The sequence below is a fragment of the Notamacropus eugenii genome, chromosome 5 (assembly GCF_028372415.1).
Source record: "Notamacropus eugenii isolate mMacEug1 chromosome 5, mMacEug1.pri_v2, whole genome shotgun sequence".
NCBI lineage: Eukaryota > Metazoa > Chordata > Mammalia > Diprotodontia > Macropodidae > Notamacropus > Notamacropus eugenii.
Genome location: NC_092876.1, coordinates 8,401,388 through 8,429,129, shown reverse-complemented (window position 1 = coordinate 8,429,129; position 27,742 = coordinate 8,401,388). Strand labels below are relative to the sequence as shown.

The window sequence follows — 27,742 nt, the reverse complement described above, 5'->3', positions numbered from 1 at the left end:
TTTCTTTCCTGCTTTAAATGTCTCTCTGATAATGTGAAGAGGCACCTGTATTTGCTTACTTGAGACCCGGGGGTCGAGCTTCCTGCCCTCAGCTCTCCCTGCTGCCTCTGCCTTTCAGTGAGAGAATGTCCTCTAGGAAAAGAAATAACAAGATAGAGGGAAATGCAAATGTTTCAAGACTGAAGGAGAGGGTTAAATTGGGTTGGGCAAGTGTGGGGTCCAACAGCAGGGAGGACAGGGACACCTGCCTGGTGGGGGAGGGGATGGTTGGGAGAGACAGGAGGGAGGGAGGGTCTGGTGTCCTAGTTTGGAAGAAGGTGCATGTGGGACTAGAGCTGGAAGAAGACCAGAAGATCCTGCTCAGAAGGAGGAGGGTCTGAGTCCCAGAGCAGGGGAAGGAGGGAGTGAGAGAGGTTATGGGAGGAGAACTCTCCCAGGTGACTAGTGGAGTGGGTGGGGGCCCAGGTGGAATTTGAGCCCTGGGGTGGAGTGTGGAGGCCAGGGGAGGGATCTAGAGGGGAAAACAGTTATTACATTGGCCAAGGCATTCCACAGGATGGAGGGCAGGGCTGGAGGAGGAGAGGCCTGTCGGGTCTGGGAAGCTGACTGTGGGAGCCATTGAAGGAAAGGGAAGATCCTGAGGTCTCAGTGGGAATGGACAGGGTGGGGCTCTGAAACTGAGAGAGCCCCCCCATAGTGTCCTGGCTGGAAGAGGAAGCCCATGGAGCTGAGATCCAGCTGCTTTCTTCCTTTGGAGCTGTGATTATGCTTCCTACTTCCTTTGGAGCTGAGCTCCCTGTTCCTCGCAGAAGCCAGCTCTGTGCCCGCACCTCCCAGGTAGGTTTGAGTCAGGAAGCCATGCAGCCCTCAGCTCCTGCTGGCTTGGGTTTCTTTCCCATGGGACCATGTGCTCAGTGTCCTTCAGGGCTGCTAGGAGCCCTCCTTTCTCCGTTGCTGGCTCCCTGGCAGGATCCCAGTCCCTGCCTCTCTTCAGGGCTCAGTCTCCCTTCCCAAATGCCCTGGGACGCCTTCCCCAGCTTCACCACTGAGTCACACTTGCCACCTTTCAGACCTCCCCCATAGGGACCCAGCAGGACTCCCTTCAGCCTCCCCCTCAGGACTCCAATGTCCTGTCTCCTGTTCCAGTGTCCCAACAGCAGCCCTGGCTCCCTGTAAGGACCCAGGCCCTGATAATGTTTAATATAAAATTTTGGAATAATCTCTTTGTTCTCTCTGAAGCAAACTCAGAGAATTCCTCTTCCTATGTCAGCAAAAGCCAGCCAGGGCTGACTTAACATTCCTTAAGAGACCTTTAACCTAAGACGCTATCTTGAATAACGGGACGTTTTCCATATCTTCATATTTTCTGGACATATACTATGTTATGGCATGTTAATGGTAAAGAAAACACAGATATCTTGGGTCATAATTTCTATGTGAAACTTTGTCAAACTCTGTTATCTTACTGTATTTGCAACCTATGCAATTAAGAAATTCCTTTCTAATGGTCTAGTGAATGACTTATGGAGACCATAGATCTGAAGGACACAGAACACGTCTTTGTTCTGATAATATTTAATATAAATTTTAGACTTTAATACGGTTCAAAGTTTGAATTAAGAAGAGCCTGAACCTAATAGTCCCCTTTGTTTAACTTAGAGGCTGCCTTTTGATGTCAAGCAAATGGGACTTCCTTACCAGACCCTTCTTCTAGTATCCTAGTGATAAGAGAAAAACACAGATACCTTGGGTTGTAACTTCAGCTTTGTCAACTCTGTTAAGATAAACAACTTCAAAGGCATGCTAGGGAAAGAAGATGCCCAGAGCTTGGGATCATAAAACCCAACTGATGCTACTTTGTTTTCAGTGTGTTTATCTAAGAGAACTCCTTTCTCACGGCAAAATGTATATAAGCCAGAAGATTTCTGTACTGGGTAGCCAGAACATTTCTGGCTCCATAATGCATTATGTTACCGTTGTTTTTAATAGGGAATTGATTAATTAATTAATTAAATCATAAAATGTATGCATTTAGCCTGCTGCCTTTTCTTAACAAGTTTTCAGGTCAACAGTTATGGCGCCCAAACGTGGATTGGAACTGAGGAACCGAATGGACATTTCCTCATCTCGCCAACGCCAGGACTCCGGCGCCAATAGGAACCGTTTTTCCTAGAGTCCTGGGCCTTGACGGGGTCGGGGTAAGTCCTTCCATTCCCAGCTTCCAAAGGACTCAAAAATTCCCTTTAAAGATAACCGCAGGACAGAGACCACTCTGCGTGAAAATGCCTCTGTATTAATTAGGTCTCCTCTGAAGATCGATCAGCTAGCTATGGGTCAGTCAAAAACTAGAAGTAGAAATCCGGCTGACAAGACCCCTGCTTCTTGTGTGTCAAGCCGTTACCAACCTGATGATCCCAGGTATTACTAGCACTAGTGTCAGTCAACTAAAGATAGCCCTAAATTACGTTGGCCACCACAAGGCTCTTTTGGACCGGTCAAAGTTACTTTATCTTACAACCAAATTAAGTTTAAAGGCCAACAAAACAACTAGCCAGTAGTGAGAATGTTTCATCTTGGGCTTGCTGATTTGGCTGAGTGAGAACAAAACACAGGTAGCTTCTTCTCTGTAAGGCTGGGAGCTGCTTCAGCACCTAGCCATGAGCTGGCAAAAATCCTTTCTTCTTCAAGGGCTCCAGCATGTCCTTCCCTTCACTCCCTCCATCCTATTTCTTGCCCCCTTTCCTTCCTCCCCTTCCCCTTGAAGGCCTCTGATCTGGCGAAACTGACGGCACCTAGATGCAATCTTTCCCCCTGGCCTTCCCCTACCTTAGACCTGAGGAAGGCAGCTTCTGTTCAAGCCTCCGTTGCCTCCCTCCTCCCCATTCCCCCTCCCCGCTTTCCCGTAAGGGCTCTGGTCCTGAAGAGGACAGTTACAATCCACCTAAGAACTAAAGGCCTGAACCTATTCCCATGGGGCCTGTTCCTTTAAGACAGTCAGAAACTTTGGGGCACCAAGGCTCCCCACCCCTCCAACGACCACAGGGGTGTTCTGAGCAAAGGCTGCAGGATTCCCCTTTATCATCAGACCTTGGATTCTTGCAACATCCTTTCCTCAGAATGATAATAGCCAATTCATGATGGGGATTTCTAGCAAGCTTCTAATTGCCTTCTCTCTCTGGGTTGTTTTTTTGTGAGTTACGTTTGTATTTGTCCTGTTGTCAGTTTGTCTGTTGGTGTATGTCCCTGTCCGCATCATGTGTGCTGTGAATGAGTGTGTTATCTTGTAAGATTTCAATGCAAGCAGCCAGACTCTAGGGGCTGCAGCTAGGGAAATAAATTAACAAACAAAATTTTAACACTTTTCCTTGTTGTTCCGGTCTGGTCAACCTGGAATTACAATGGAAAGTTAGATCATCTTAGGTAAAATCATTTTAGCAGATTTGTATGTTGTGAAATTAATCAGAAATATTTCGGGAACTGATCATTTGAAATTACTGCTAAGATTGTGAGTAGCCCATCTTTCTAGGTAAAGCATTCCGCCCACCCTCTCCCAGCACCTGCATATCACCTTAGGGGCTCAGTAAATTCTGTTGCAGTGGGAGGTTGGGGGAAAACGTGGAAGAATCAGGCCTGTAGCGAGCATTCTCTAAACTCTGCCTGTGAAAGTTGCCACTGGGACATCAGTTTCTCTGCTCTTGGTAAGCTTCACTTCTCTGTTCAGTTGCAAAAAGTATTTTATCTCTGTGTGACCCATTTTCTGATTTGTAAATATAATTGTGCTTGTTGTTATGGGATCAAAATGATAAAATGATTGTAAAATGCTTAACATAATGACTGGTATATGTTACATACAACATTATTACCTCTCAAATGTAATTGTTACCTTTGAAGTGGTTTTAATTGCTAAAAGTAATAAGATCAATAATTTCTAGAAATGCAAATTATACCATCTGCAGTTATTGTTGTGTTAAAACTGTATTTCTAGGATTGTATTTCTGAATTTCTCTTAGATTGTGAAAATTGAGTGACCACTGTAATCTAGAAATGGTGTTAGACAAAGCAATTTTTAATTTGACCTTTGTTGAAACTAAAAGATGTTGGGAAAATTGTGTAACACCAGTTACGTTACTTTATCAGTCCTGCTAACTTTGTCTTATAATGTTTTGTAATTGTCATTTAGAAAACCAGGTATTTTCACCCTTGTCTGTTAAAAAAGTTAAAGCTAAAGAATTTGGCTATCTTCTATGAAGTTTTAGGATTGTTAACTAAGTTATTTGGGATTACTGTTTGAATGCTGAAACCTAAAATTGTTAAGTGATTCCTGTGTATGGAAAGGAGGGAATGGAGTGAAAATTTTATTTAGATTCCCTCTGCCCATTCAGAACAGTCCCACAATAGAGTGAAAAGTTTATTTAAATTCCTTCTGTTCATTCAGAACAGTCCTCGCATTCCTGTGGGTAAGATCATCAGTCTTAGTAAAGGAATTTGGTTGGTTAATGCAGATTCTAAACAATGAATATTACTTGCACAGAAGTTGTAATAGACAGAAAGAATTTTTAATAATTGGCTGTTACATCAGGAAAGTTTTAAATCTGAGAAGGAAAGATGTTAAATGGAATCCCTTATGTGTGTGTGTCCTGGTAAATCTTTATTGTTTATTGTAACTCCAAGAGAGTGGAAATAACCGTTATCTGACTCTAAGCTGGGATTAGTGAAACTTGCTGTTTAAGGTAAAAGGCATTTGGGACCATAACTATTTTTGTTTTGAGTTTGAATTTGGGTATAGTTGTCTGCATTAAATCAGTATCTGAGACACATGCCACAAAGGAATATTTCTCACCTGACTAAACATTGAGGGGACAATTCTAGACTCAATCTAGGATGGGATCCCCCTGGCTCAGTTTCCCTATTCCTGAGTCTGGCTATGAAACAGATAGTGCATGATTGGAGAATTTCACTCCTATCTGAACTCAAACAGAGTAAAAGATGTTTTATCCTGTCATATTTTGTATGTCATATGTCCCTGCTTTTTCCTTCTATAGCAAATTTCTGTGGTCAATAACAAGTGACCAGCAAAACATGTGAGCCTTTTGTGTAATCGTACTGGGAAAGCTAACATTATTTTTATCTGAAATTAGAACATGGGCAGAAATTTATGTAAACTAAGACTCATTTTAAGATGTTCCCATTGTTTAAAAGGATTTTAAAAGCAACAGTGTTTTTCTGTGAGTCAGTCTCATATCTAAGAATACTGTAATAATTAAGAATTCAGTTTGTTATAATACTTTGGAAATTCATATTACTTAAGAACATTTTTGTAACAACTCAGCTTTAATGAATTCCAGTTTTGAGAGTTTATTTTTGCTTAAGAAGAAAAAAGAGATATCAAGCATTTTAAAGTTTCCAACTAGTTTTTTTCATAAGAATTTAGTGAACATTAGAGTAAATTTTAAACTGTTTTTAAAGAAGGGAAATACTTTTAGAAGAAATGTTTTGAAAAATCATGGATGATTCTTAGAAGGCCTACTAAAGCTTCAAAATAATATACTGTTAAATCTGAATATGTAGTCATTCTATGGCCTAAGTCAGAGTTAAAGTTTGCATTTGAATTTATTATGTAAAAGATTTAATTCCTGAAGTATCTCATTCTTCCAGAGTGAGTATAATTAGGGAAGAATAACAACTTGTGAAACAAAGACATAATTCCATCAAATTATAAGTTTAGTCATTAACCTCTTTGTTTTGTTTAAGCTGGAATGAGATTCCAGTACAGTTATGCTAGCAAAAAGTAATAACTTATAGCTATCTTGTCTTATGGTTAAAAAGTGAAAGCAAGTGGAAGAATAGGATTGAGAGATTTGGAAAGATAAATTAAGTTCTGTTTGAAACTATGAAAAGTAGATAAGATTTGGGAATAAATATGGGTTATGCAAACCCCTCTTGCTCCTAGATAGTTGTTCTGGATACTTTTGTGCCAGTTTCAGATGGGTTAAAGAGTGAGGAAGTATTTTATCTGAGGGATACCAGCCAATATTTATTTGCTATATAAGACTGGGACTGCAATTTACTATTGTTTGAAGCTCTGATTACAGGAATACTTGTCTAAGTTATCATAAAGCCAATTGACATGTGCTGCAGGCTAATGGTGGATGCTTGGAAACGTTTTGAAGACGACCTTGGACACGGCCTAGGTAGGATCTTCCTAACTTTCTTTTCCAAATGTGCTATTTCCTTTCTCAAAAAGGAAATTCCCCACCTGATTACCTCTAAGCCCTGCTTTCAGCACCTTGTAACCTCATGATTACATGTCAGATAATGGCTTATTCCTGAAGTCAACCAGAACTAAGGAGATCCTTTGCTTCTGTTAACATTGTCCCTCTTTCTCTTTTATAGCAAATCTTTATAATTAAGAAGTTCTGTAAGTATAATACTAAGTCTATCAAATAATAAATGGAAATTGGAGCATCTCTGAGTTATTACAATGGGGTGCAGGAATGAATAGCTTACAACTTTAACCTATATTCCTGACCAAATAAATGAATATAATATAGAGATAACATCGAGGAGATGATTAGATCAGGTAATAAGACAAAGATGTAATGTGATAGATGTCTAATTAGAGTAGCAAATTTTGAGGAAAAACAACAGGATCAGCCTGATTCCTCTAAGAATCATATGCAAATGGATATGATTGACTTCTAAAATTTGTCATGCTTTTGATAATAAGATCTCAAATTTCGATTTTTGCATAAAATTTGTATAGGATAGTAGTAAAAGTAAGTGAAATTATTTCTTCTTCGTTAAAATATCTGTCCAATAAGTTAAAAGGCAGATGAGTTCCTTATAGAGTTGAACCCTCACATTTTAAAAGATTCTTGTTCCAGGTACAAGATTTAGGTAAAGATAGAAACAGTAAAAAATGTGAACTGAAATTTTCTGAAATTTCAAAAGTGGAGAACAAATTTTAAGTAATTGTACTAATTTATATTGTCAGAAGTATGTGGGAACTTCTAGATTTGAACCAGAAAGGCAGAATTCTCTTTTTGAACTGTCCCAAGAATAAAACCTATTGTCAAAGAAAAGATATCTAGGTATCAGATAACTACATGAGAAATCTGGGATTCAAGGTTTTGTTTAAATGAAAACTAAGAATGGATTACTGGGATACAAGGAACTTAATGTTAATTAACTTTGAAATAATAATTGCATTGATTTGTATGGTTCATATTTAATTTTCTTGTTTATGTTGGTGACATGTAAATCTCCCTTTCAAAACTAGTCTATTGTGAGCCATCTAAGTTTTAATCTGTACCTGACAATGTAAAAATGCAATTTGTGAACTGTAAAAAAACTTCATTGTGTTGTTTGAACCTAGCCCTGCATGGCTGGGAAACTGAACTATTGCTAAGTGTCTTTAGCCATGTTAACTATGTTGTATTGTTTCATTTCAATTATCAAATCATGTTTTTCTGGGAGACCCTGTCAAGTTTTCTGTGTAGACTCTTGGATCCATCTGTCACCTCCATTGCCCCTGCTCCTGAGTGGACCATGCCTTCCAAGTTTGAAAGGGCCTGAAGAAGATGCCATCAGACAGAGACAGCTTTCCTAAGACCTACATGAAGATTTAGTTTTTCCTATCTTTGTTGGTCTACAGGCGAAGCCTTCGGCTTGCCTTTGAGCAAAAGGAGGGAATGATAATATTTAATATAAATTTTAGACTTTAATACGGTTCAAAGTTTGAATTAAGAAGAGCCTGAACCTAATAGTCCCCTTTGTTTAACTTAGAGGCTGCCTTTTGATGTCAAGCAAATGGGACTTCCTTACCAGACCCTTCTTCTAGTATCCTAGTGATAAGAGAAAAACACAGATACCTTGGGTTGTAACTTCAGCTTTGTCAACTCTGTTAAGATAAACAACTTCAAAGGCATGCTAGGGAAAGAAGATGCCCAGAGCTTGGGATCATAAAACCCAACTGATGCTACTTTGTTTTCAGTGTGTTTATCTAAGAGAACTCCTTTCTCACGGCAAAATGTATATCAGCCAGAAGATTTCTGTACTGGGTAGCCAGAACATCTCTGGCTCCATAATGCATTATGTTACCGTTGTCTTTAATAGGGAATTGATTAATTAATTAATTAAATCATAAAATGTATGCATTTAGCCTGTTGCCTTTTCTTAACAAGTTTTCAGGTCAACAGTTCTAACACATAATTAAGGCTGCCCAATTCTTTGTATCGGCAGCCAGAACATTTCTGGCTCCATAATGCATTATGTTACCGTTTTCTTTAATGGGGAATTGATCAATTAATTAATTAAATTTTAAAACGTATGCATTTAGCCTGTTACCTTTTCTTTAACCAAGTTTTTAGGTCAACAGCAGTAAGGCTCCTGCCTGGCTTCCCTTACCTGAACCTGTGGCTCTCCTGCTGGCTCCCTCTCAGGTCCTAGGCCTTTGCTTCCCTGCCTCCACTTTCCCTCCTGGGACTCAGATAAGCAGCCTCCAAGGCTAAGCTCTAAAGAAGGTCCCAGGGGTCACACACCCCCACCCCTGGCCCCTGGGGAGACCCAGGACACAGTTCCTTTGTCCCTCAGGCTCAGCTGTCTTCCTGGAACCCTTCTGTCACTCAGATGTCCCCTCTCCTTCTGCCCCCACATTTCTTCTAAACCCTCAGTCTGACTGCCAGATAAATGAGTCCCAGCCAGGATTGTGTCTCTTCCTCTCAGACTTGCCCTGATCACTCCTGACAGCTCCATCCCAGAGCCCTCCCTGTCTTCAACCTTCTCTATCTACCCTCTCTCCTAGATCTAGACGAGGGGGAGATGGGGTGTGTGTTGGGGGTGGGTGGTTGGGCATATGGAGGGGGCCTGGTGCTGGACAAGCATAAAGAAAGCCCAAGACTTAACCCCTGGAGCATACAGTTGAATGAGCAAAGTGGTTATCTGGGTGAGGCAGGTGTAATGAGGGAGAATTTGGATCCTGTTTATGTGTTTGTTGAGGAGAGGGGAGGTAGGGAGGGCAGAGGGCGGGTTGGAGGAAGAGGTCTGGCTCAGGAGCCTTGGAGGCTCTGACTATTCTCATGCCACTTGGAATCCCTAAGCCCCTTCTGCCTCCTGGTTCTTTGTAGGAGAATGGGGGAGAGGAATAGTTTTCTTGTTCAGACCATCCTGATTCCCAAAGCTGACTTTCCTTCCCCCACACCTGGGTGTCTTTGCCCTGAGGGCAGGGGCAGGGCCTTTGTAATTCCTGTGTGACTCCACCCTCTCTAAATTACTGTAGGTCCTGAAAGTGACTGGAAAGAGCTCTTCCTGAGTGGGAATCCTTCAACCTGCCCAGCTGAGTCTGCAGAGGACCAGACCTGGCCCAGGCAAGTATCCTGGAGCCAGGGGAATGGCCCCTGGGAGACCCAGCCCCCCAGCCCAGGTGAGTGCAGTCCTTCCTCAGACTTGCCCAACTTCAGCCAAAGAGGCCATTTCTGTGGACCCAGGATTCTCTAAGAGGTTGGTAATACCTCACATATGAGTTGTTTCTTTACAAAAATTGAAAAAAATGGTAACCATACTGCCTTGCTCTGTCTTTCTGTGTAATAAAGCGATGTATAGGCACTTTGGGATCTCCAGCACTAACCTCCACTCCTGCCCATCCCCCAGTTGCTGCCTTTTTGGGTCTATCTTGCAATCCTTTTGTATTCCTACCACACACACACACACACACACACTCACCTCACCTCACCTCACCTCACCTCACCTCACCTCACCTCACCTCACCTCACCTCGCCTCACTCTTTGTTTCTTTTAACGCACCTCTCCCTTGTAGCCACTGAAGGTCCAGGGAACCCTGACCCTGAGTCTTGCCTGACCAGGCCTGGAGCAGAGCCCTGAGGCTCCCCCAGCTCTGGTACTCTGCAGGGCTGTCAGCAGAACAGAAATTCTCCTCCTACTGCTGCTCCAGTCCTCCTGCCTCGGTCACACGCCTTCCCAGGTCTCTCTGAATCCTCCCCATTTGCCACTTCTTAGGTGAAGGCCACAAGTATTTACAAAGGGTAGGGACACTGGGCTCACCTGCTGTTTATACACAGGAAGGAAAAACCAGTCGCTGGCCTCAAGGGCTTCCAGTCAACTGGTGGAGGTGACAGAGATGACAAGTCAGCAGCTTTATCCAAATGAGTTCTCTGCTGTGGAGGGCCAGGGTGGAGTGCTGTTGACAAGATCAGGAAAGACCTTCAGGGAAACTGTTCTTTGACACTGTGCTCATTATCATCAGGAATGGCTCTCCATGCCCCCCAGATGTTGCTCTCTCCTTGAGACAAACATGAGAATTACAGAAAACAAGGGATATGTAAAATAGATGTCCTCTCTGCTAACAGTCTTTAAAGACAATAAGACTGGCCAAATCTCTGGGACTGGAGATGAGCAGAATCTCACATAGGCTTGCAGTTTCTGTCTGTAAATACCTGGACCCTCAGATCAATAAAGGGAACTGGTCTATCTTTTCCCACATCCCATCTCTCTTTTCTTCAACCACATCACCGAGCCGTGTAGGGACACGGGCAGTCCACTACACTCTGCAGTATGGATGGCACGCTGGGCACACTGGAGAAGTCAATCAGATTAAGTCCCAAAGTGGTGCAGGTATGTCAGAAATGGAATGAGCCAGCTGGGCTCTCTCCATACATGAAAGTTCATGGCCCCACCCCTCAGTGGGAAAGGATGGATGTGGGAGGATGGAGAAGGAAAGAGGTCAGAATAGAAGGAAAGAAGCTTGAAAGGTTTGGTTGGGAGCAAGTTAGGTACTCAATTATCAATCAACAAAAGCATGCCTTTCTCCAGTGAGAGCCCACGCTGAGAGTACATGCAGTGGAGAGGAGAGCAGGGACTGAAGAGACCCTAGTGAAAAGGGGACAGAGACAAATTCCTGGGAATCTCCAAAAGAAGGAAAGATGGATAAATTCCATAACTGTGCAGCACAGAATTAATAGAAGTAAAGGAAGTGAAAACTGAAATATGGATTCCCAATAAAGCTTCAATCTTATTTAAAGGAAAGAATCACAGTGATGAAAAGGTAAAAAGAATTTTAACTGCATGATAGAGAATAAGCCAAAATAATACAAGGTGACTTCATGTCACTACATAATGGAAGTGGAACCAAGTGAGATGGGAGAGCTTGAGATTCCTGGCATATTGGCCAACCATGTGTCCCCCGTTTAAGAGGCTGGAAAAATGAATGAGCTGTGCCAGGTATCAGAGTATTTTCAGCTCTGGTCAAGCAGTCTTGTGTGTTGTTATTCACTCAGCTACAGTCCCTTGTCTTGACTCTTGCTCTCCCAAATTCCAGAGTTCTAGGTGTCTGCATGAACCCTTTATTCTCTTAAGAAGACTGGCAATGACTTTCTCCTGAATTTGCTCAAATCCAAGCATTGGTTAATAAAGTATTACCTTTGTAGTAAATAAAGGAAACCTCCTTTCCTCTTTTTGGTTACTGATTCTCACTAAATAATCATGATGATTGAATGTTTTGCCATTGACTAATGAAAGCAACCATAAGGCAAAGGCATATATTGGCCATAACTCCTCATACCTGGAGCCAATCATGCCCTCCATAGAGAAACAGAGGTCTCTTTCCCTGCACTGGAAATAGTCTCATACTGCTCAGTTTAGTCCTGAGTGTGATTCTGAGTTGACCCTTGGGAGAAGCAGCATCACCTTCACGCAGTCGAGTGGAGATCATTTTTGAGGCCCAGGTTTCTGTGGAGGCCAGGGATGGGCCACTTTGGTTGTGATTCCTAGTGTTCAGATGATGGTGGACAACCTACCTGAAGTGGTGTCCAGTCCAGTTTGGCGATGTGCTGAAAGGAGGGAACATCATCCTCAGTCTAGGTGTAGATGCCCTTCTAGGTTGTGAGTTTCTGCTCAGTGTTGCCGATGGCAAACTACATCATTCCATGTAGGAACAAGGTGGTTTTGTGCTAAAGATTCCTGTCAGGAGGTTAGTGAGGCTGAGGATTCTTCCACCCTGTTTTAATTTTGCACTAGATGTGGATTTCTTGCTTGATCCTGCAGGAATGCAGTCCATGAGAACCCACCTTTCTGAACACTGAATATTGGCCAGGCTCTCACTTGCTGCCTCCCTTGCAACTCTTCTCCTGGACTGCAATGGACCCCCAGTGGTCTGGGGAAGCTCACATCTCTAGTTGCCGATTTTGGTGCCTTGCACTCAGCTACCACTTCTGCCCTCCTGGTCACTTCATGTCCTTGGTTTAGGGCCAGGGATCCAGGGGGCTGGGCAGGGTCCCATCCACTGCTGAATGGTCCTTCTGCCACTGCTTTCTTCCTCTTTGACACTTAGGGCTGCAATGGTGCTCTGAATATCTGTGTGGCTGTCAAGTGCCCTCACTTTGGTGTTCAAGGAGGCGGGATGTGTGATGATCTTTCTCCCTGTTGGAATCTTCTGAAAACCAGGTTGTGCAACCTCCTTGCAAGGCTGCATTTGGCTAGACTCCTGTTGGGCAGCAGTCCCTTCACGCTTCTCCTTTGCTCCTTCATCTGGGGGCATCAGGCATAGGAAGGGGCAGTTTCTGTCCCTTGAGAATCAAGGGCTGAAGAGGTTAGGGGACACCAAAGCTGCTGCCTCTACCACTGCCCCAGAGCAGGTCTCCTGGGGCCAGGCCTCCTGTTATCCTCAGCTTCAGGTGCTGGGACAGGGTCCAGTACAAAGCCTCAGAATGCATGGTTTGGGTCAGCCAAGTCCCCATCTTTGGGGGTGAGGGGTAGTCTTAGGTCAGGGGGAGAGGAAGAGAGGGATAAGGGGCTTTCACTCTGTTCTTCTGTTTGAAGTCAGTGGAATTTTCTTTCTCACACATGATTTATGCCTTTTCTGACAAGGGAGGATTTTCACTTCACCTTCTCCCTTTCTCCTTGACAGATCTCCATGTATCTCTGATAGATCAAATAAGTTCTCTGTCTCCATAGGGAGAAACAACTTTTAGTAACCCATTTCTCAACTTTATTCCAGCTGCAAATACAAAAAGCTGTTCTCCATATTCAATTGGGCTTTTCATGATTGTGGTTTTAAGTATTGGCTCTGAAGCTCATTAAGGGTGTGACCTTTGGGTAGATCTCTTTGTGCTTCACTTTCCTTAGCTAAATTGATGAGGGTGAGACTAGATGAATTCTGGAGTCTCTTTCAGCTCATCCTATGACTTTTGATGGCTTAGAGGCTGGTGACATTCAAGGATGTGGCTGTGGACTTCACCCCAGAGCAGTGGGGCCTCTTGGACAATCCTCAGAAAGAGCTGTACAAGGAGGTCATGCTGGAGAATGCCCAGAACCTGCTCTCCCTAGGTAAGGACACTTCCTCTAGATCTATGAATCTACCATCCAAAGAACTTCCTTCATTCCCTTCCTAGTGTTCAGGATATGGAGCATTTATTCATGATTGGAAAAGCCAAAATGCAAATCTCTTGTATCTGAGACAGTCCTCTTCCTGCCTGATTTTCCATGAAACATTTTTGCAATGTGTGATAGAAAACAAGGAGTTTTCTTTGTTCCCCCTGAAACTGTCCCTTTCTAGTTTGAGGGAGCCTGAGGTCAAAGATCAAACCACTGTTGAGAATCTCGGAATATACCTAGTCTGACCTCTCCTTGAACATGAATTTATCTCTGAAAATGCTCAGCTAGCTTTTCCTTAGAGTTGGGCTGTGCAGGGAAGCCCTCACCTCTCAATGTAGCCTCTTCTCCTTTAAGTTTTGTCTGATCTTTGGAAGTTTCTTCTTGTTGACAAGTATCAATTTGCCCTCACCAGCTCCTGGTCTGACTCTCAGATACCTGGATCTTCCTTCCTAAATTACCCACAGCCCAAAAGAAATGGTGGGAAAGGAAGGAAGGGAATATAAGCATTCATGTATACCTACTGTGTGCCAGCACGGTGCCAAAAAATGTTATTTAATTTCATCCTTCTAAGAAGCCTGTGAGTCAGATGATATTACACAATTGAGGTAACTGAGGCAAGCAGAGGTTAAGTGACTTGCTTTGGGAGCTTTGCCAGTAATTGTTTGAGACCAGATTTGAACTCACAGCTTCCTAAACCCAGGCCAAAGTTGCCTCTCCACTCCACTAGCAATTGCTTGTTACTTTGTAGATGGCAGAATCTGTGGATTTAGCCCATGCTTGTAGGAAGGAAGTGGAGAAAACAGAACTTTCTGCTTCCAAATTGGCTTCCACATGATCTCCTTCCCATCCCCCAGCAAAGTTTCCAATAGTAAATGCCATGGACAAGGATCTTGAGGCATGCTGGCACCCTCCTTTCATGCCCCCTTTCCCTAAAGAGAGTTGCCTTACCAATCTTTGTCCATTTTCCTCCCTTCCTTATTCCCATGCCCAGGACTTCCAGCTCCCAGAGAAGATGTGATCTCCCATTTTGTGGGAGGGGATTCACCATGGATGCTGGAGCAAGAAGACCCCAGAACCTCCTGTGCAGGTGAGTGAGGGAAAAGCAGGTCTGTGAGGGCTGTTAGCACAAGGGTAGCTACATGTCACAGTAAAGGAAATGTTAGACTTGTGGGCAGGAAGACCTGCCTTACCTTTCTTTTTCAGACATTTTTTCACAGTAAGATCCTGGGAAAGTCCCTAAGCTCAATTTCCCCATCTGTGAAATGAAGGGGTTGGTTGCCTTGACCTTTCAGCTCTGTTCCAGGAATAAAACTGGGATCCCATAAGATCTATTGTTTGAACTTTGGTTCATGGAGCTCTCCTTAAGGAATCGAGAAAGGGCCTAGGTTGTCTGAGATGGGCCTTTTCTTAGGCCTTCTTCAAGTGTGCAAGCATTTATTAAGTGCCTTCTGTGTGCTGAGTGCTGGAGATTGAAAGAATTGTGAGGGACATCAACTGCTCTCATGGAGCTCACAGACCAGTGAGGAAGGGAACCTGCACAGAGGCTTGTAAAGCATCCTATGTACAGGTGAAACTGTAGCTAGTCAAGGGAGGGAAGGCTCTTGGAGTAAGGAGGGTTGGAAAAGCCTTACTGTGGAGGGTGGGCTTGATCTGGGGCTTCAGAGAAGGCAGGGGGAGCATTCCAGGCATGAGGGCCACCCAGGGAAAGCCAATGGAGACTGGAGATAATTTGTTCTGTTGAAGGCATACAAAGGAGTCTTTGCTATTGGATCATGACATATGTGGAGTTGGCATGAGATGAAGCAGGACTGGAAAGGGAGGAGAGGGGCAGATGATGAAATTCCCTAACAGTCCAGCATAGGATTTTCTATGTCATCCTGGTGCTAGGGAGCCATTGCAGTTTATTGAGGAGGCAGTGATAAGGTCAGATGTGAGCTTTAGGAAGTTGAATTTGACAGCTGGGGAGAACATTGACTTATCCAGGGAGACTTAAGACAGTGAGACCAAACAGCAGGCTTTTTTAACATTGCAGGTGTAAGGTATTTGGAATCTGAACTTAGAAGCTGGTAGTGTTGAGAAACAAGTGGGGATGGCTGTGAGAGATTTTACCAAGATGGAAAAACAGCACTTTCCAAAAGATTAAAAATGGAGGGAAGGTGATGGTATATGAGCTTGAGAGATGGTGAGCAGTGGATGACGTCTCTATTATGAGCCTGGACAATCAGGAGAGTGAGGTGGGTAGTGTTAGGAAAGTAGCAAGATGGGAGGGTTGGGAGAAAGATAATGAGGTTAGTTTGGGACATGATAGGAGGAGAACCCAATGAGAGAGGAGTGTCACTGAAACCTGGAGGAAAGAGAGTATCAAAGAATAGGTGGTGAGTGATGGTGAGAAAAGCTCCAGAGAGGTCAGGAAGGATGAGGACTGAAAAAAGAACCTTTGGTTTAGCAATTAGGAGGTCACTGGTCACTTTGGAGGGAGGTGCTTCAAGTGACCAGTGAATTGGGAGACAGGATGCAGAGTTTTGGAGGAAGTAAGAGTAAAGGAATGTAAAGAATAAAGCCCAGGTGTAGATGGTATCTCTAAGTGTTTAGCCATGAAAAGGAAGACAGATACAGGCCAGTATCTGCTAGAAATGGATAAAGTGAGAGTTTTTCAAAATATATTTATTTATTTTTAATTATCAACATTCACTTTCCTAAGATTGTGAGTTTTAAAATTTCTCCCCCATTTTCTCTTCCCCCAGCCTAAGAGGGCATGCAATCTGATTATAGTCTATCCCCATATACATCCATATTAAACATATTTTCCCATGAGTCATGTTGTAAAGAAGAATGAGAACCAATGGGAGGAATCAGGAGAAAGACAAAAGAAAACAAAAGAGAGCAAATAGTCTACTGCAATCTGCGTTCGGACTCCAGAGTTCTTTTTCTGGATGTGGGCAGCATTTTCCATCATGAGTCTTTGGAGTTGTCTAAGATCCCTGCATTGCTGAGAAGAGCTAAGTCTGTCAAGTCAGTCAGCACACGGTGTGGCTGTTAGTGTGTACAGTATTCTCCTGGTTCTCCTCATTTTAGACAGCATCAGTTCATTTCAGTCTTTCCAGGTTTTTCTAAAGTCTGCCTGCTCCTCAGTTCTTATGGAACAGTAGTATTCCATTCCATTCCTATACCACAACTCTCAGTCATTCCCCATTTAATCGTTGGAAATCAATTGATTTCCCATTCTTGACCACTGCAAAGAAGGTTACTAGAAATATTTTTGTACATGTAGGTCTTTTTCCCATTGTTGTGATCTCTTGAGGATATAGACCTAAAAGTAATATTTCTAGGTCAAAGGGTGTGTGTAGTTTTACAAGCCCTTTGTGCATAGTTTCAAATTGCTTTCCAGAATGGTTGAATCAGTTTACAACTTCACCAACAATGCAGTAGTGTTCCAATTTTCTCACATCTTCTCCAGCATTTATCATTTTCCTGTGTTGTCATGTTAGCCAATGTGCTTGGTGGGATGGGATAACCTTAGAGTTGTTTGTGTTTACATTTCTCTAATCAATAGTGATTGAGAGTTATTTTCATATAACTATACATAGCTTTGATTCCTTCCTCCCCAAACTGCCTGTTCATGTCCTTTGCCCATTTATCAATTGGGAAATGACTTGTATCATTATGAATTTGTCTCAGTCCTCTACATATTTCAGGAATGAGGGCTTTACCAGAGACATTGGCTTTGAAGTTTATTTCCCAGCTTTCTGCTTCACTTCTAATCTTGGTTGAACTGGCTTTGTTCCTGCAAAACCTTTTCAGTTTAATGGAATCAAAATCATCCATTTTGCATTTCCTGATGTTCTTTACCTCTTAGTTGGTCATAAGTTCTTCCTTTCTCCATGGATCTAACAGGTAAACTATTGCTTGTTCTCTTAGTTTGCTGATGGTATCAGCCTTGATATCTGAATCCTGTAACTGTTTGCAGTGTATGGTGATATATGGTGTCACATGCTGATTTATGCTCATTTTGTGCCACACTGTTTTCCAGTGTTCCCAGCAATTTTTGTCAAACGGTGAGGTCTTATCCCAGAAGGATAAGTATAAGAAGGGTAAGGATGGGGTCCTTGGTTTTATCCAAAAGTAGACTGCTGTAGTCATTGACTACTGTGTCATGTATTCCACTGATCTACCCCTCCATTTTGTAGCCAGTACCAAGAAGTTTTGATAATTGTTGCTTTATAATACATTTTAAGATCTAGGTTGGTTAGGCCTCCTTCCCTAGCATTTCTTTTCATAAATTCCCTTAAATATTCTTGACCATTCTTCCAGATGAATTTTGGTATGACTTTTTTCTACCTCTATAAAATAATTTGTTGTTAATGTGATTGGTATAGCACTGAAGAAGTAAATTAATATAGGTAAAATTGTCATTTTTATTATATTGGCTCTGCCTTACCTAGCTGAAACTGATCTTTTTCTAATTATTTACACCTGACTTTATGTACATGAAACGTGTTTTGTATTTATGTTACTAGAGTTCCTGACTTTGTCTTGGTAAGTAGACTCCCAGGTATTTTATATTGTCTACAGTAACTGTAAATGGAATTTCTCTTCCTATTTCTTGCTGTTGGGCTTTGTTTGTAACATATAGAAATGTGAATGTTCTATGTGAGTTTCTTTTATATCTTGCAACACTGTTAAATTTATCATTTCAAAACTTTTTACTTGATTCTATAGGTGTACCATCACAACACGTGCAGACAAATAGCTTTCTTCTTTGCCCATTCTAATTCCTTCAATTCCTTTTTTTCTCTACTTGCTCGAACTAGTGTTTCTGGTCCTTTACCTCTTGAATAACTGTGGTGATAATGGACATTGTTTTCTCATTCCTGATCTTATTGGAAATGCATCTAGCTTATCCCCATTACAAATATTTGCTGATTCTTTTAAGTAGATTCTGCTTCTCATTTTAAGGAAGACTATTCCTCTGCTCTCTACTGTTTTTAATAGGAAAGGGTGCTTGCTTTTGTCAAAAGCTTTTTCTGTATCCATTGGGATAATCATATGATGTCTCTTAGTTTTGTTGTTGATATGGTCACTTATGCTGATAATTTTCCTGTTATTGAAACAGCCCTGCATTCCTGGAATAAATCCTACCTGGTCATCGTACATCATCCTAGTGATCACCTGCTGTAACTTCTTTTCTAATAGTTTATTTACAATTATTGCAACTGCATTCAATAGGGAAATTGGTCTCTACTTTTCTTTCTCTGTTTTGGCTCTTCCCAGCTTAAGTATCAGCACTATATTTGTACCATACAAAGAATTTGGTAGCACACGTTCTTTGCCTATTTTCCCAAATAGTTTACATAATACCGGAATTAATTCTTCTTTACATGTTTGATAGAATTAGTTTGTAAATGCATCTGGCCCTAGCCATTGTTCTTGGGGAGTTCACTGATGGCTAATTCAGTTTCATTTTCTGAAATGGGGTTGTTGAACTGTTTTATTTCCTCTTCTGTTAATCTGGGAAGTTTATATTTATGTACATGTTCACCCATTTCACTAAGACTGACAAATTTATTGGCATATAATTGGGCAAAATAGCTCCTAATTATTGTTTTCATTTCTTCTTCCTTGGTTGTGAATCCAGCCTTTTCCTATTTGATGCTGGTCATTGGGTTTTCTTCTCTCTTTTAAAAATAAAATTAACAAAGGTTTACTTATTTTATTGTTTTTTTCCCATGAAACCAGCTCTAAGTTTTATTTATTACTTCAATAGTTTTCTTAATTTCTATTTTATTAATCTCACCTTTGGTTTTCAGAATTTCTAATTTGGCATTGAATTGGGGATTTTTAATTCATTCTTTTCCCATCTTTTGTTCATTAATTCTTCTCTCTGTATTGTTTGCATGTAAGCATTTGGAGATATAGAACTTAACCTAAGAACTGCTTTTGCTGCCTCCCATAAGTTTTGGTGTGTTGTCTCCTTAGTGATATTCTCTTGGATGACATTATTGATTGTTTCTATGATTTTTTCCTTGACCAAATCATTCTTTAAGATTACATTACTTTGTTTCCCATTCACTTTTAGTCTATGTTGCCATGTCCCATTATTACATGTAGTTGTTCTTGAATCATGGTGTGAAAATCATGCCTTCAATATTGCTGCCTTTCTGCACTGTATTGTGAGGCTTTTATGCCCTAATACATGGTCAGTTTTTGTGTAGGTGCCTTGTAGCACTGTGAAAAAGGCATATTCCATTCCATCTCCATTCAGTTTTCTCCAGAAGTGTACCACATCTGTCTCTTCATCCTTAGCTTCTTTCTTGTTGATTTTGTGCTTAGATTTATCTAGTTCTGAGAGGGGTAGGCTGAAGTCCCCCACTAGTGCAGTTCACTCTCTATTTTTTCCATGAACTTCGATGAATTCTGTTGTAAGAATTTTGATGCTATACTACTTTGTGCATGTGTTTAGGAATGATATAACTTCATTGCCTGTAGTATCTTTTAGCAAGAAGTAGGTTCCTTCCTTATCTCTTTTAATTAGATTTATTCTTGCTTTTGCTAACCCTGCTTCTTTCCTTCAACTGAAGCATAATATATTCTACTCCAGCCTTTTATCTTTACTCTGTGTGTATCCTTCTGCTTCAAATGTTTTCCTTCTACACAACATATTGTCGGAGTGTGGATTTTAACCCACGCTGCTATCTCCCTCAGTTTTATGGCAGAGTTCATGCCGTTCACATTCACTGTTATGATTACTATCTGTGTCTTTTCTCCATCCTATTTCCCCCATTTATGTGCTTTTGTTCTTTCTCCCTTGTATACGGTGTTCTTCTGGTTCTACTCATTTGTCTTTGTATCAGTTCATATGCACGTTTTCAGGGTTTTCTGAAAACATCATGCTCTTTTATTTCTTATGACACAACAGTATCTGATCACAATCACATGCAACAATTTGTTCGGTCATTCTCCAATTGATGGACACCCCCTCAATTTTCAATTCTTTGCTACCACTAAAAGAGCTGCTATAAATGTTTGTATGTATAGCTACAGTATTTCTTTTTTGCTTTTTCAATCTCTTTGACAAACTGACCTAGTAGTGGTATTGCTTAGTCAAAGGGCAGAGAGGCTTTTATAATCCTTTTGACATAATTCCAAATTGTTCTTGACAACAGTAGAATCACTACCACTTTACCAACAGTGCCTCAGTGTCTCAGTTTTCCACATTGACTCCAACATGTATCATTTTCCTTTTCTGTCATGGTAGCCATTCTGATAGGTTTGGAGTGATCCCTCAGAGTGTTTTTAATTTGCATTTCTCTAATAAATAGTGATTTAGAGCATTTGTTCATATGACTATAGATAATTTTGAATACTTCCTATAAATTTGACTCAGTTCTCTTTATATTTGAGAAAGGGGGTCTTGATCAGAGAAACCTATTGCCACAATTTTTTCAAAGTTTATCATTCCTATTTCCCTCCATCCTCTTTCCTACATTTTTCTCATTCTCTCTTGTCTCACCCTCCTCATCCTCATGAGTGGTTTGCTTCTGCCTTTTATCTTCCCCGATGTGCTCCCACTTCCATCAGCCCTCCCCTGCTTCTCTTCTGCCCTACCTCTCCTACTTTCCTGTAGGACAAGATATGCCCCACTGAGTGTGGATGTTATTCCCTCTTTGTGCCAGATCTGGTGAGAGCAATATTTCCCCCCTTCCCCCATGTTCACCATCTTTTCCTCTACTGTAAAAGGGCTTTCACATTTTTTTTACTGTCAGATAATTTACCCTATTCTACCTCCCCCTTTCCCAATGCATTCCTCCTTCTTGTCCCTTAATTTTATTTAAAATGAACTTTGAAAGGGAGTTCTTCTTTGTACCATGGGCACACCAGCTATAGCCTCACAAAAACTTTTCTGAATGACTGACCTTTGTTGCCAACCAAGTGCTTTGGAAATCTGCCCAGTTAGCTAAACATGTTGTGGTCTATGGTCATGATGGAAATTATAAAGTACTTTGCTATAAGAAATGATGAGTTCAGTGACTGGAGAATATCAAGGAAAATCTTGCATGAAATAATGAAGAGGGAAATGAGCAAAACCAAGAGAATATGATATAGAGGAACAGCATTTTTGTTTTCAGAATGAGTTTGAAGACTAGGTGGGTGGCACAGTGGATACAGCACTGGATCTGAAGTGAGGAGGGCCCAAGTTTCCATCTGTCCTTAAATATTTGACACTTACTAACTGTATCAGAGACCCTGGGCAGATCTCTTAACCTCTATTGTCTCATGCCCTCTACACTCACCACCTCCCCCGCAAAAAAATATAGAATGACTTTCAGTGAATAAGTTATACTACTTTTATAAATACCCAAATTAACCATAAAGGCCATCGGAAGATAGGCACTTTCTGCATCCAGAGTTATAACTGAGAAATACAAGTATGTTGAACAATTTTAAATATATATATGTGTACATATAATTATATACGTTTCTATATATATTTGTGTCTAATGGTAGCCATCTTTAAGGTAGGGGAGGGAAGAAAAAGAAAATAATTGACTTGACAATTTTCTCATATATTTGAAAGGAATAGCAAGTTGTGCATGGGAGATTTATGGTTTCACACACAGTCATCTTTTTTCTTGTACTTTGTTATAAAAATGCTTGCTTTATTCCATAACTACGTACTGGTGTTTAAAAAAGGGGGAAGGAGAATTTGCTCAACTGAAGGTTAGCAACGTATATAACAGAAAAGTTTGGCTCAGAAAAAAGCCTGAAGAGTGCAATGAGGGCCAATATAAGGACTGTCTGTGGAATGGTTGTGATAGTCCATGATGATTCCACCATCACTTGGAAGGTGTTCATGGTTGCCAAAAAGCCTGCCATCCATGTCAGTATTTGGAAGATCTCGATCTGGTGATGAGCCATGCTTACAAGATGACCTGAGAATGAGAGGAGTACTCTGGTGTAGTGTCAGAAAGAAAATGAGTCCAGCTGCATGACTGGGACCATCCATGGGAATCAATTTACAGTTCAATTTCCAACTTTTCTGAGGGACTGGGAAACAATTTGATGTCAGGTTGAGAAGCTGCAGGAACATACTGCACCTAATCAGAAGTGGTCCACATTTGATGTAATCACTGCATGGATTTGCAAAGTATTGTGTACCTGATCATGAGTTTGGAATTATTGCAGAAGAACTATTGTGCTTGAGAGAAGTACATGTTCATTGTTCTGGAGGAAAAGAGTGGTGCACTTGCATTATTGAACTGATAGACTTATAAATTTATTCTATGTTTATGTAATGTAATATCATATTTTATGTTCCTGTACTAAATATGTACAATTAAATAAAATTGTATATTTACATTTATTTTACTTGGTTAAACATACCCATAATTAATTGGGCAACTGTTTTCTTCTGCAAGTCCTATTAGAGAATTTTCAGACCAAACCCCTTGGGCCATTAATGTGGAGACTCAAAGGGTTGATCAGCCATCAAATGGCTGGGGCTACAATAGGAACAGTAGTCCTACAGGGAGAAGGATGACATACTTAAACAAATACTATTTTTGCATATGGGATGGAAATGGATTTTTAAAATCATGTTCATTGGAAGGATTGTGGTTTTCCTATTTTTTTTTCCAATGGGAAGCAGAAGGAATCAAATGTAAAATTTTCCAAAGGAAAGAGATAATGGCTGTCCTAAAAGAATGATGGCTTAGACCAGAATAGAGCATGCCTCAGTTGAGTACAAAAACAAGACTGGCAGTTCTGTGCTCTTAGACATGAGAACAGAAAAGAGGAAATAAAACCTATCAGCAGGGAACTTCACTCTGCCTGTTGATGTCCTAGGGAATGAAATAGTGGGAATATTTAGGATGTGAGCCACAAATGCCTTATCTGTGGATCAAAAGATAATATAAGCAAAGTTGCATACAAAGTTGGAAATTACTAAGGAATGATTACACAGAAGGATTGTGATAAGCCATCAAAGCTGATCAATAAAGAGGAGCAGGAAGATCCCTAAGTCCGTAGAAAGTATAAAAAACTGGCATTGAGAAATGCAGTGAGGGAGAGATGGGGGAAGTCTGGGTCAGGGATCATTGTCAAGTCCTGCTACTTGACAATAGTTGCCTTCTATTCCAGGGTGAGATACTGGTCTCTGCCTATAATCAGGGACCTGAGCAATACCTTCTCAAGGAAACTATTTTTGAAACAGCTGAGTACAAAATAATACTCATCACTTTTCATAAGCACAGTGAATTTAACTAGTGGATGTGAAAAGCATTATAGCTGTAAACAAATTCCACCACATTTGTATTTTTAAAATATCTGAACTCAAATTACATTTTGTAGTGTATTTCTCATACTGTTCATTGGGCTTGAACTCATAGTTCTGTAGCAATGCATTGAAAATGATATTACAGGCATGCCAAGTATCCTACTTCCACTGGCTACTGTTTAAAGGACTGCTTATATAGTAGTCTCTGCACAGAGACAGATAACTAAACATGTAATAAAAAGTAGGAAATGTATTACTAATTTGTTACTTTGTATCAATGGAGGTAGAGCATATGTTTGTTTATATCTGTTTGTGTTCATAAAGAAGGAATAAATACGTTTCTTTGTTTCCTTCAGATGGAGAGACCAAGCTTGAAATCAGGAAATCTGCTTCAAAGCTGAGTATTTCTGTGGAAGCATCGCAGCACCCAAGTTTCATGAGTAATGGCCACTCTGACTTCAGTTGGAGAGAAATCTGTGAATCTCATATCAAGATCAAGAAAAAACAAAAGGGTCACTGTGAATATGATAAAGATGGAAAGAGTTTCAGACAAAGTTCAGTCCTAATTCACTGCAAGAGAAAGGTATCAGGGAATGGCTGTTCACAGGATCAGAAATATACTGAAAGCTCTACTGGACAGGCAAGGCCTATTGAGTCTCTTGGGAAGCCTCTGGAAGTGCAAAATTATCAATGTAATGAATGTGAGATGACCTTCAGGTTGAATTCAGAACTAATTAGACACCAGAAAGGTCATCCCAGAGAAATGGGAATTACACCTAATGAAGGGAAGAAGGCCTGCACTGATAATTCAAACCTCGTTGACCATCAACAAATTCAAAGTGGAGAGAAACATTATGAATGCAATGAATGTGGTAAATCCTTTAAGCAACAGTTATCACTCAGTCACCATCCAAAATTTCATTCTAGCCACAATCGACATAAATGCATGCAATGTGAACAGGCCTTCAGGCCACATTTGTACCTCATTTCCCATCAGAGAATTCGTAGTAGAAATAAATCTCATGAGTGTCATAAAAGTGATAGAACGTTCAGAGAATACTCCTCTTCTGCTGTACATCAGAGAAGCCACACTGTCAAGAAATCTTATTCTTGTAGTCAGTGTAGTAGGACCTTCACTGAGAGGAGTCATCTTACTAGACATGAGAAAATTCATGTTGGGGAAAAGATTTATGAATGTAATCAATGTGGAAAGTCTTTCAGATGCAGCTCCAGTCTCAATGTACATCAGAGAATCCACACTGGAGAGACACCCTATGAATGTAATCAATGCGGAAAGACATTTAAACAAAGGCACCACGTTGTTCGACATCAGAGAAGGCACACTGGAGAGAAACCTTATGAATGTAATCAATGTGGAAAGGCTTTCAGATGCAGCTCCAATCTCAGTGTACATCAGAGAATCCACACTGGAGAGAAACCATATGAATGTAATCAATGTGGAAAGGCTTTCAGATGCAGCTCCAGTCTCAGTGTACATCAGAGAATCCACACTGGAGAGAAACCATATGAATGTAATCAATGTGGAAAGGCTTTTAGAAAAAGCTGTAATCTTGCTGCTCATGAGAGAATCCACACTGGAGAGAAACCTTATGAATGTAATCAATGTGGAAAGGCTTTCACATCCAGCTGCAGCCTTAGTTATCATCAGAGCATCCATACTGGAAAGAAACCTTATGAATGTAAAGTGTGTGGAAAGGCTTTCAGATCTGGCTCCAGACTCACTGCACATCAGAGAACCCACAGTGGAAAGAACCGTTATGAATATAATCAATATGGAAAGCATTTTAGTTCCAACTTGTCATCAGAGCATCCATACTGGAAAACCTTATTAATGTAATCAACGTGGAAAGGGTTTCACATGCAGCTCCAGTCTTACTGTACATCAGAGAATCCACACTGTAGAGACACCCTATGAATGTAATCAGTGCGGAACGGCATTTAAACAGAAGCACCACTTGGTTTGACATCGGAGAAGCCATACTGCAGAGAAACCTTATGAATGTAATCAATGTGGGAAGGCTTTCAGAAGCAGCTCCTATCTTGCTGTGCATCAGAGAGTCCACACTAGAAAGAAACCTTATGAATGTAATCAATGTGGAAAGCATTTCTGTTCCAACCAAAGCTTGACTCTTCATCAGAGCATCCCCACTGGAAATAAACTTTATGAATGTAGTCAATGTGGAAAGGCTTTCAGATGCACCTCCACTCGTGCTGTACATCAGAGAATCCACACTGGAAAGAAACCTTATGAATGTAATCAATGTGGAAAGGCTTTCAGAGGCAGGAGCAGTCTTGCTGCACATCACAGAATCCATACTTGAAAGAAATCTTATGAATGTGATCATTGTGTGTGAATTTTAGATGTAGTTATTCTCTTGATAAACAGAGAATCTACATTGGAAAAAAACCTTATAAATGGAATCATTGTGGAGAGACTTTGAGACAGAGCTCCAGTCTTCTTCTACATCAGAGAATCCACACTGGACAGAAACTTTATTACTGTAGTCAGTGTGGAAAGAGTTTCAGATGTAGTTTGGCTCTTGCTGTACATCAGAGCATTCACAGTGGAATGAGACTTTATTAATTTAATCAATGTGGAAAATATTTGAGACAATGCTCCAGTCTTGCTGAATAAGAGAGAATCCACCCTGGAAAGAAACCTTATGAATATAATCACTCTGGAAAGACTTTCAGATGCAGTTCTGACTTCAGCACAGTGTTAGACATCCCAGATTTCCTACTGTGCATGTACCCCTTTAAATGTGATAATTTTTTCTCTGACATAATATTGATTTTCATTTCTCAATAATATTCCATAACATTCACATGCCATAAAACCATCAGTCATTCCCACTGGTTTCCTGTTTTGTTTTTTGTTGACACAAAAAATTCTGTGGAAATATTATGGGAACTGTTCGACATTTATTTATGGAATGATTTCCTTAGTATGTGGTACAGTGGACACAATACTCTCTCTGAAAAAAAAAGACCTCAGTTCAAATTCAGTCTGTGACACTTCCTAGCTGTGTGACCGAGGAAAAATCACTTAGCCTCTCAGTGCCTCAGTTTTCCCCTATCCTGCCTAATGTCATGGGCTGCCGGGTTCTCTTCCCTATCTCAGGTCTTTGGGGATCAGCCAGATAAACATAAGAGAAGAGACTGCCAGAGTGAAGCAGAGGTGTAGGCTTTACTCCGGATACAAGCTACATGTCAGCATGCAGGGTGAGTTCTCTCTGCGGGAGCGTCCTCCTTCCTGAGGAGAAAGAAAAAAAACAAGGCTCTCAGGCTTTCCTGTCCCCATTTAAGCTCTCCCAGTTGCATAGTTCACTCGTGGACTGTGCATGCTCTCAGCCCCTTAGTCAATTAACGAAAGGTGTGCTCAGATCATGGACCAGTCTCAAGGGGGGAATGCTCTCCCCAGCAAGTTTCCACTGAGAAGAGGTGGAAAACAAGATAACTCGTGTCTCACTCCCTCAATTCCCAGCTGTTCCCTAGGGGGCCTCGTGAGAGCTTGGTGGTTTCAAGAAGCCCTCACCTTTACCTGACCCGAGACCATTCTCGTGAAAACTGAGCTTGTGCCTTAACATTCCCCATCTCTTGTACGATGTGCATAGTAGTAACACATCTCTGTGTTGGTGTGTGCATCAAATTTGAGAATATCTATCAATTGCTTTGAAAGCTTTAAACCACTCTTTGAGTCTTTATTCTTATCACTGCTTGGGTCACAAGCGTCATACTAGAGTATTTGGCAAAAGGTTTGGACAATGAAGTCATTTTTTAATAGAGATTGCTATTCAAAATAGTGTAGAGTAGGCAGTATGTTATAATTATAGGGCACTGAGTTTACTATCTGGAAGCCTTGGGTTCACATCCTGTCTGAGATGCTCTCTGACTTTGTAACTCTGGGCAAAGAACAACCTCTCTTTCCTCAGGTTGGTCATCTCTGAAATGAGGAGGTTGATCCCAGTGACTATAAGCAAAGCCATGAAGAAAAAGGCAAATTGGACACAAGCCCAACAAGAATTCCAAGAAGAACGCAAAAAGAATAATACAGAACAAAAG

The 27,742-nt window shown here is 41.1% G+C and overlaps 2 protein-coding genes across 2 annotated transcripts in view; one reads left to right on the top strand and one right to left on the bottom strand.

Moving 5' to 3' along the window:
- LOC140503263 (uncharacterized) overlaps positions 1-27,742 on the bottom strand; it is a 79,873-nt gene that overhangs the window by 36,637 nt on the left and 15,494 nt on the right. Inside the window, exon 2 of the mRNA XM_072607067.1 lies at positions 10,060-10,195. The gene's annotated coding sequence lies outside the window, so the exon portion shown is untranslated. The remainder of the gene's footprint in view (positions 1-10,059; positions 10,196-27,742) is intronic.
- LOC140503262 (uncharacterized) lies at positions 552-26,533 on the top strand. Its single transcript, XM_072607066.1, is given in 7 exon segments — positions 552-837; positions 9,278-9,421; positions 13,212-13,338; positions 14,378-14,473; positions 24,016-25,477; positions 25,479-26,026; positions 26,029-26,533. Coding segments are annotated over 6 exon segments (2,502 nt in total). The 5' UTR covers positions 552-837; positions 9,278-9,388; the 3' UTR covers positions 26,265-26,533.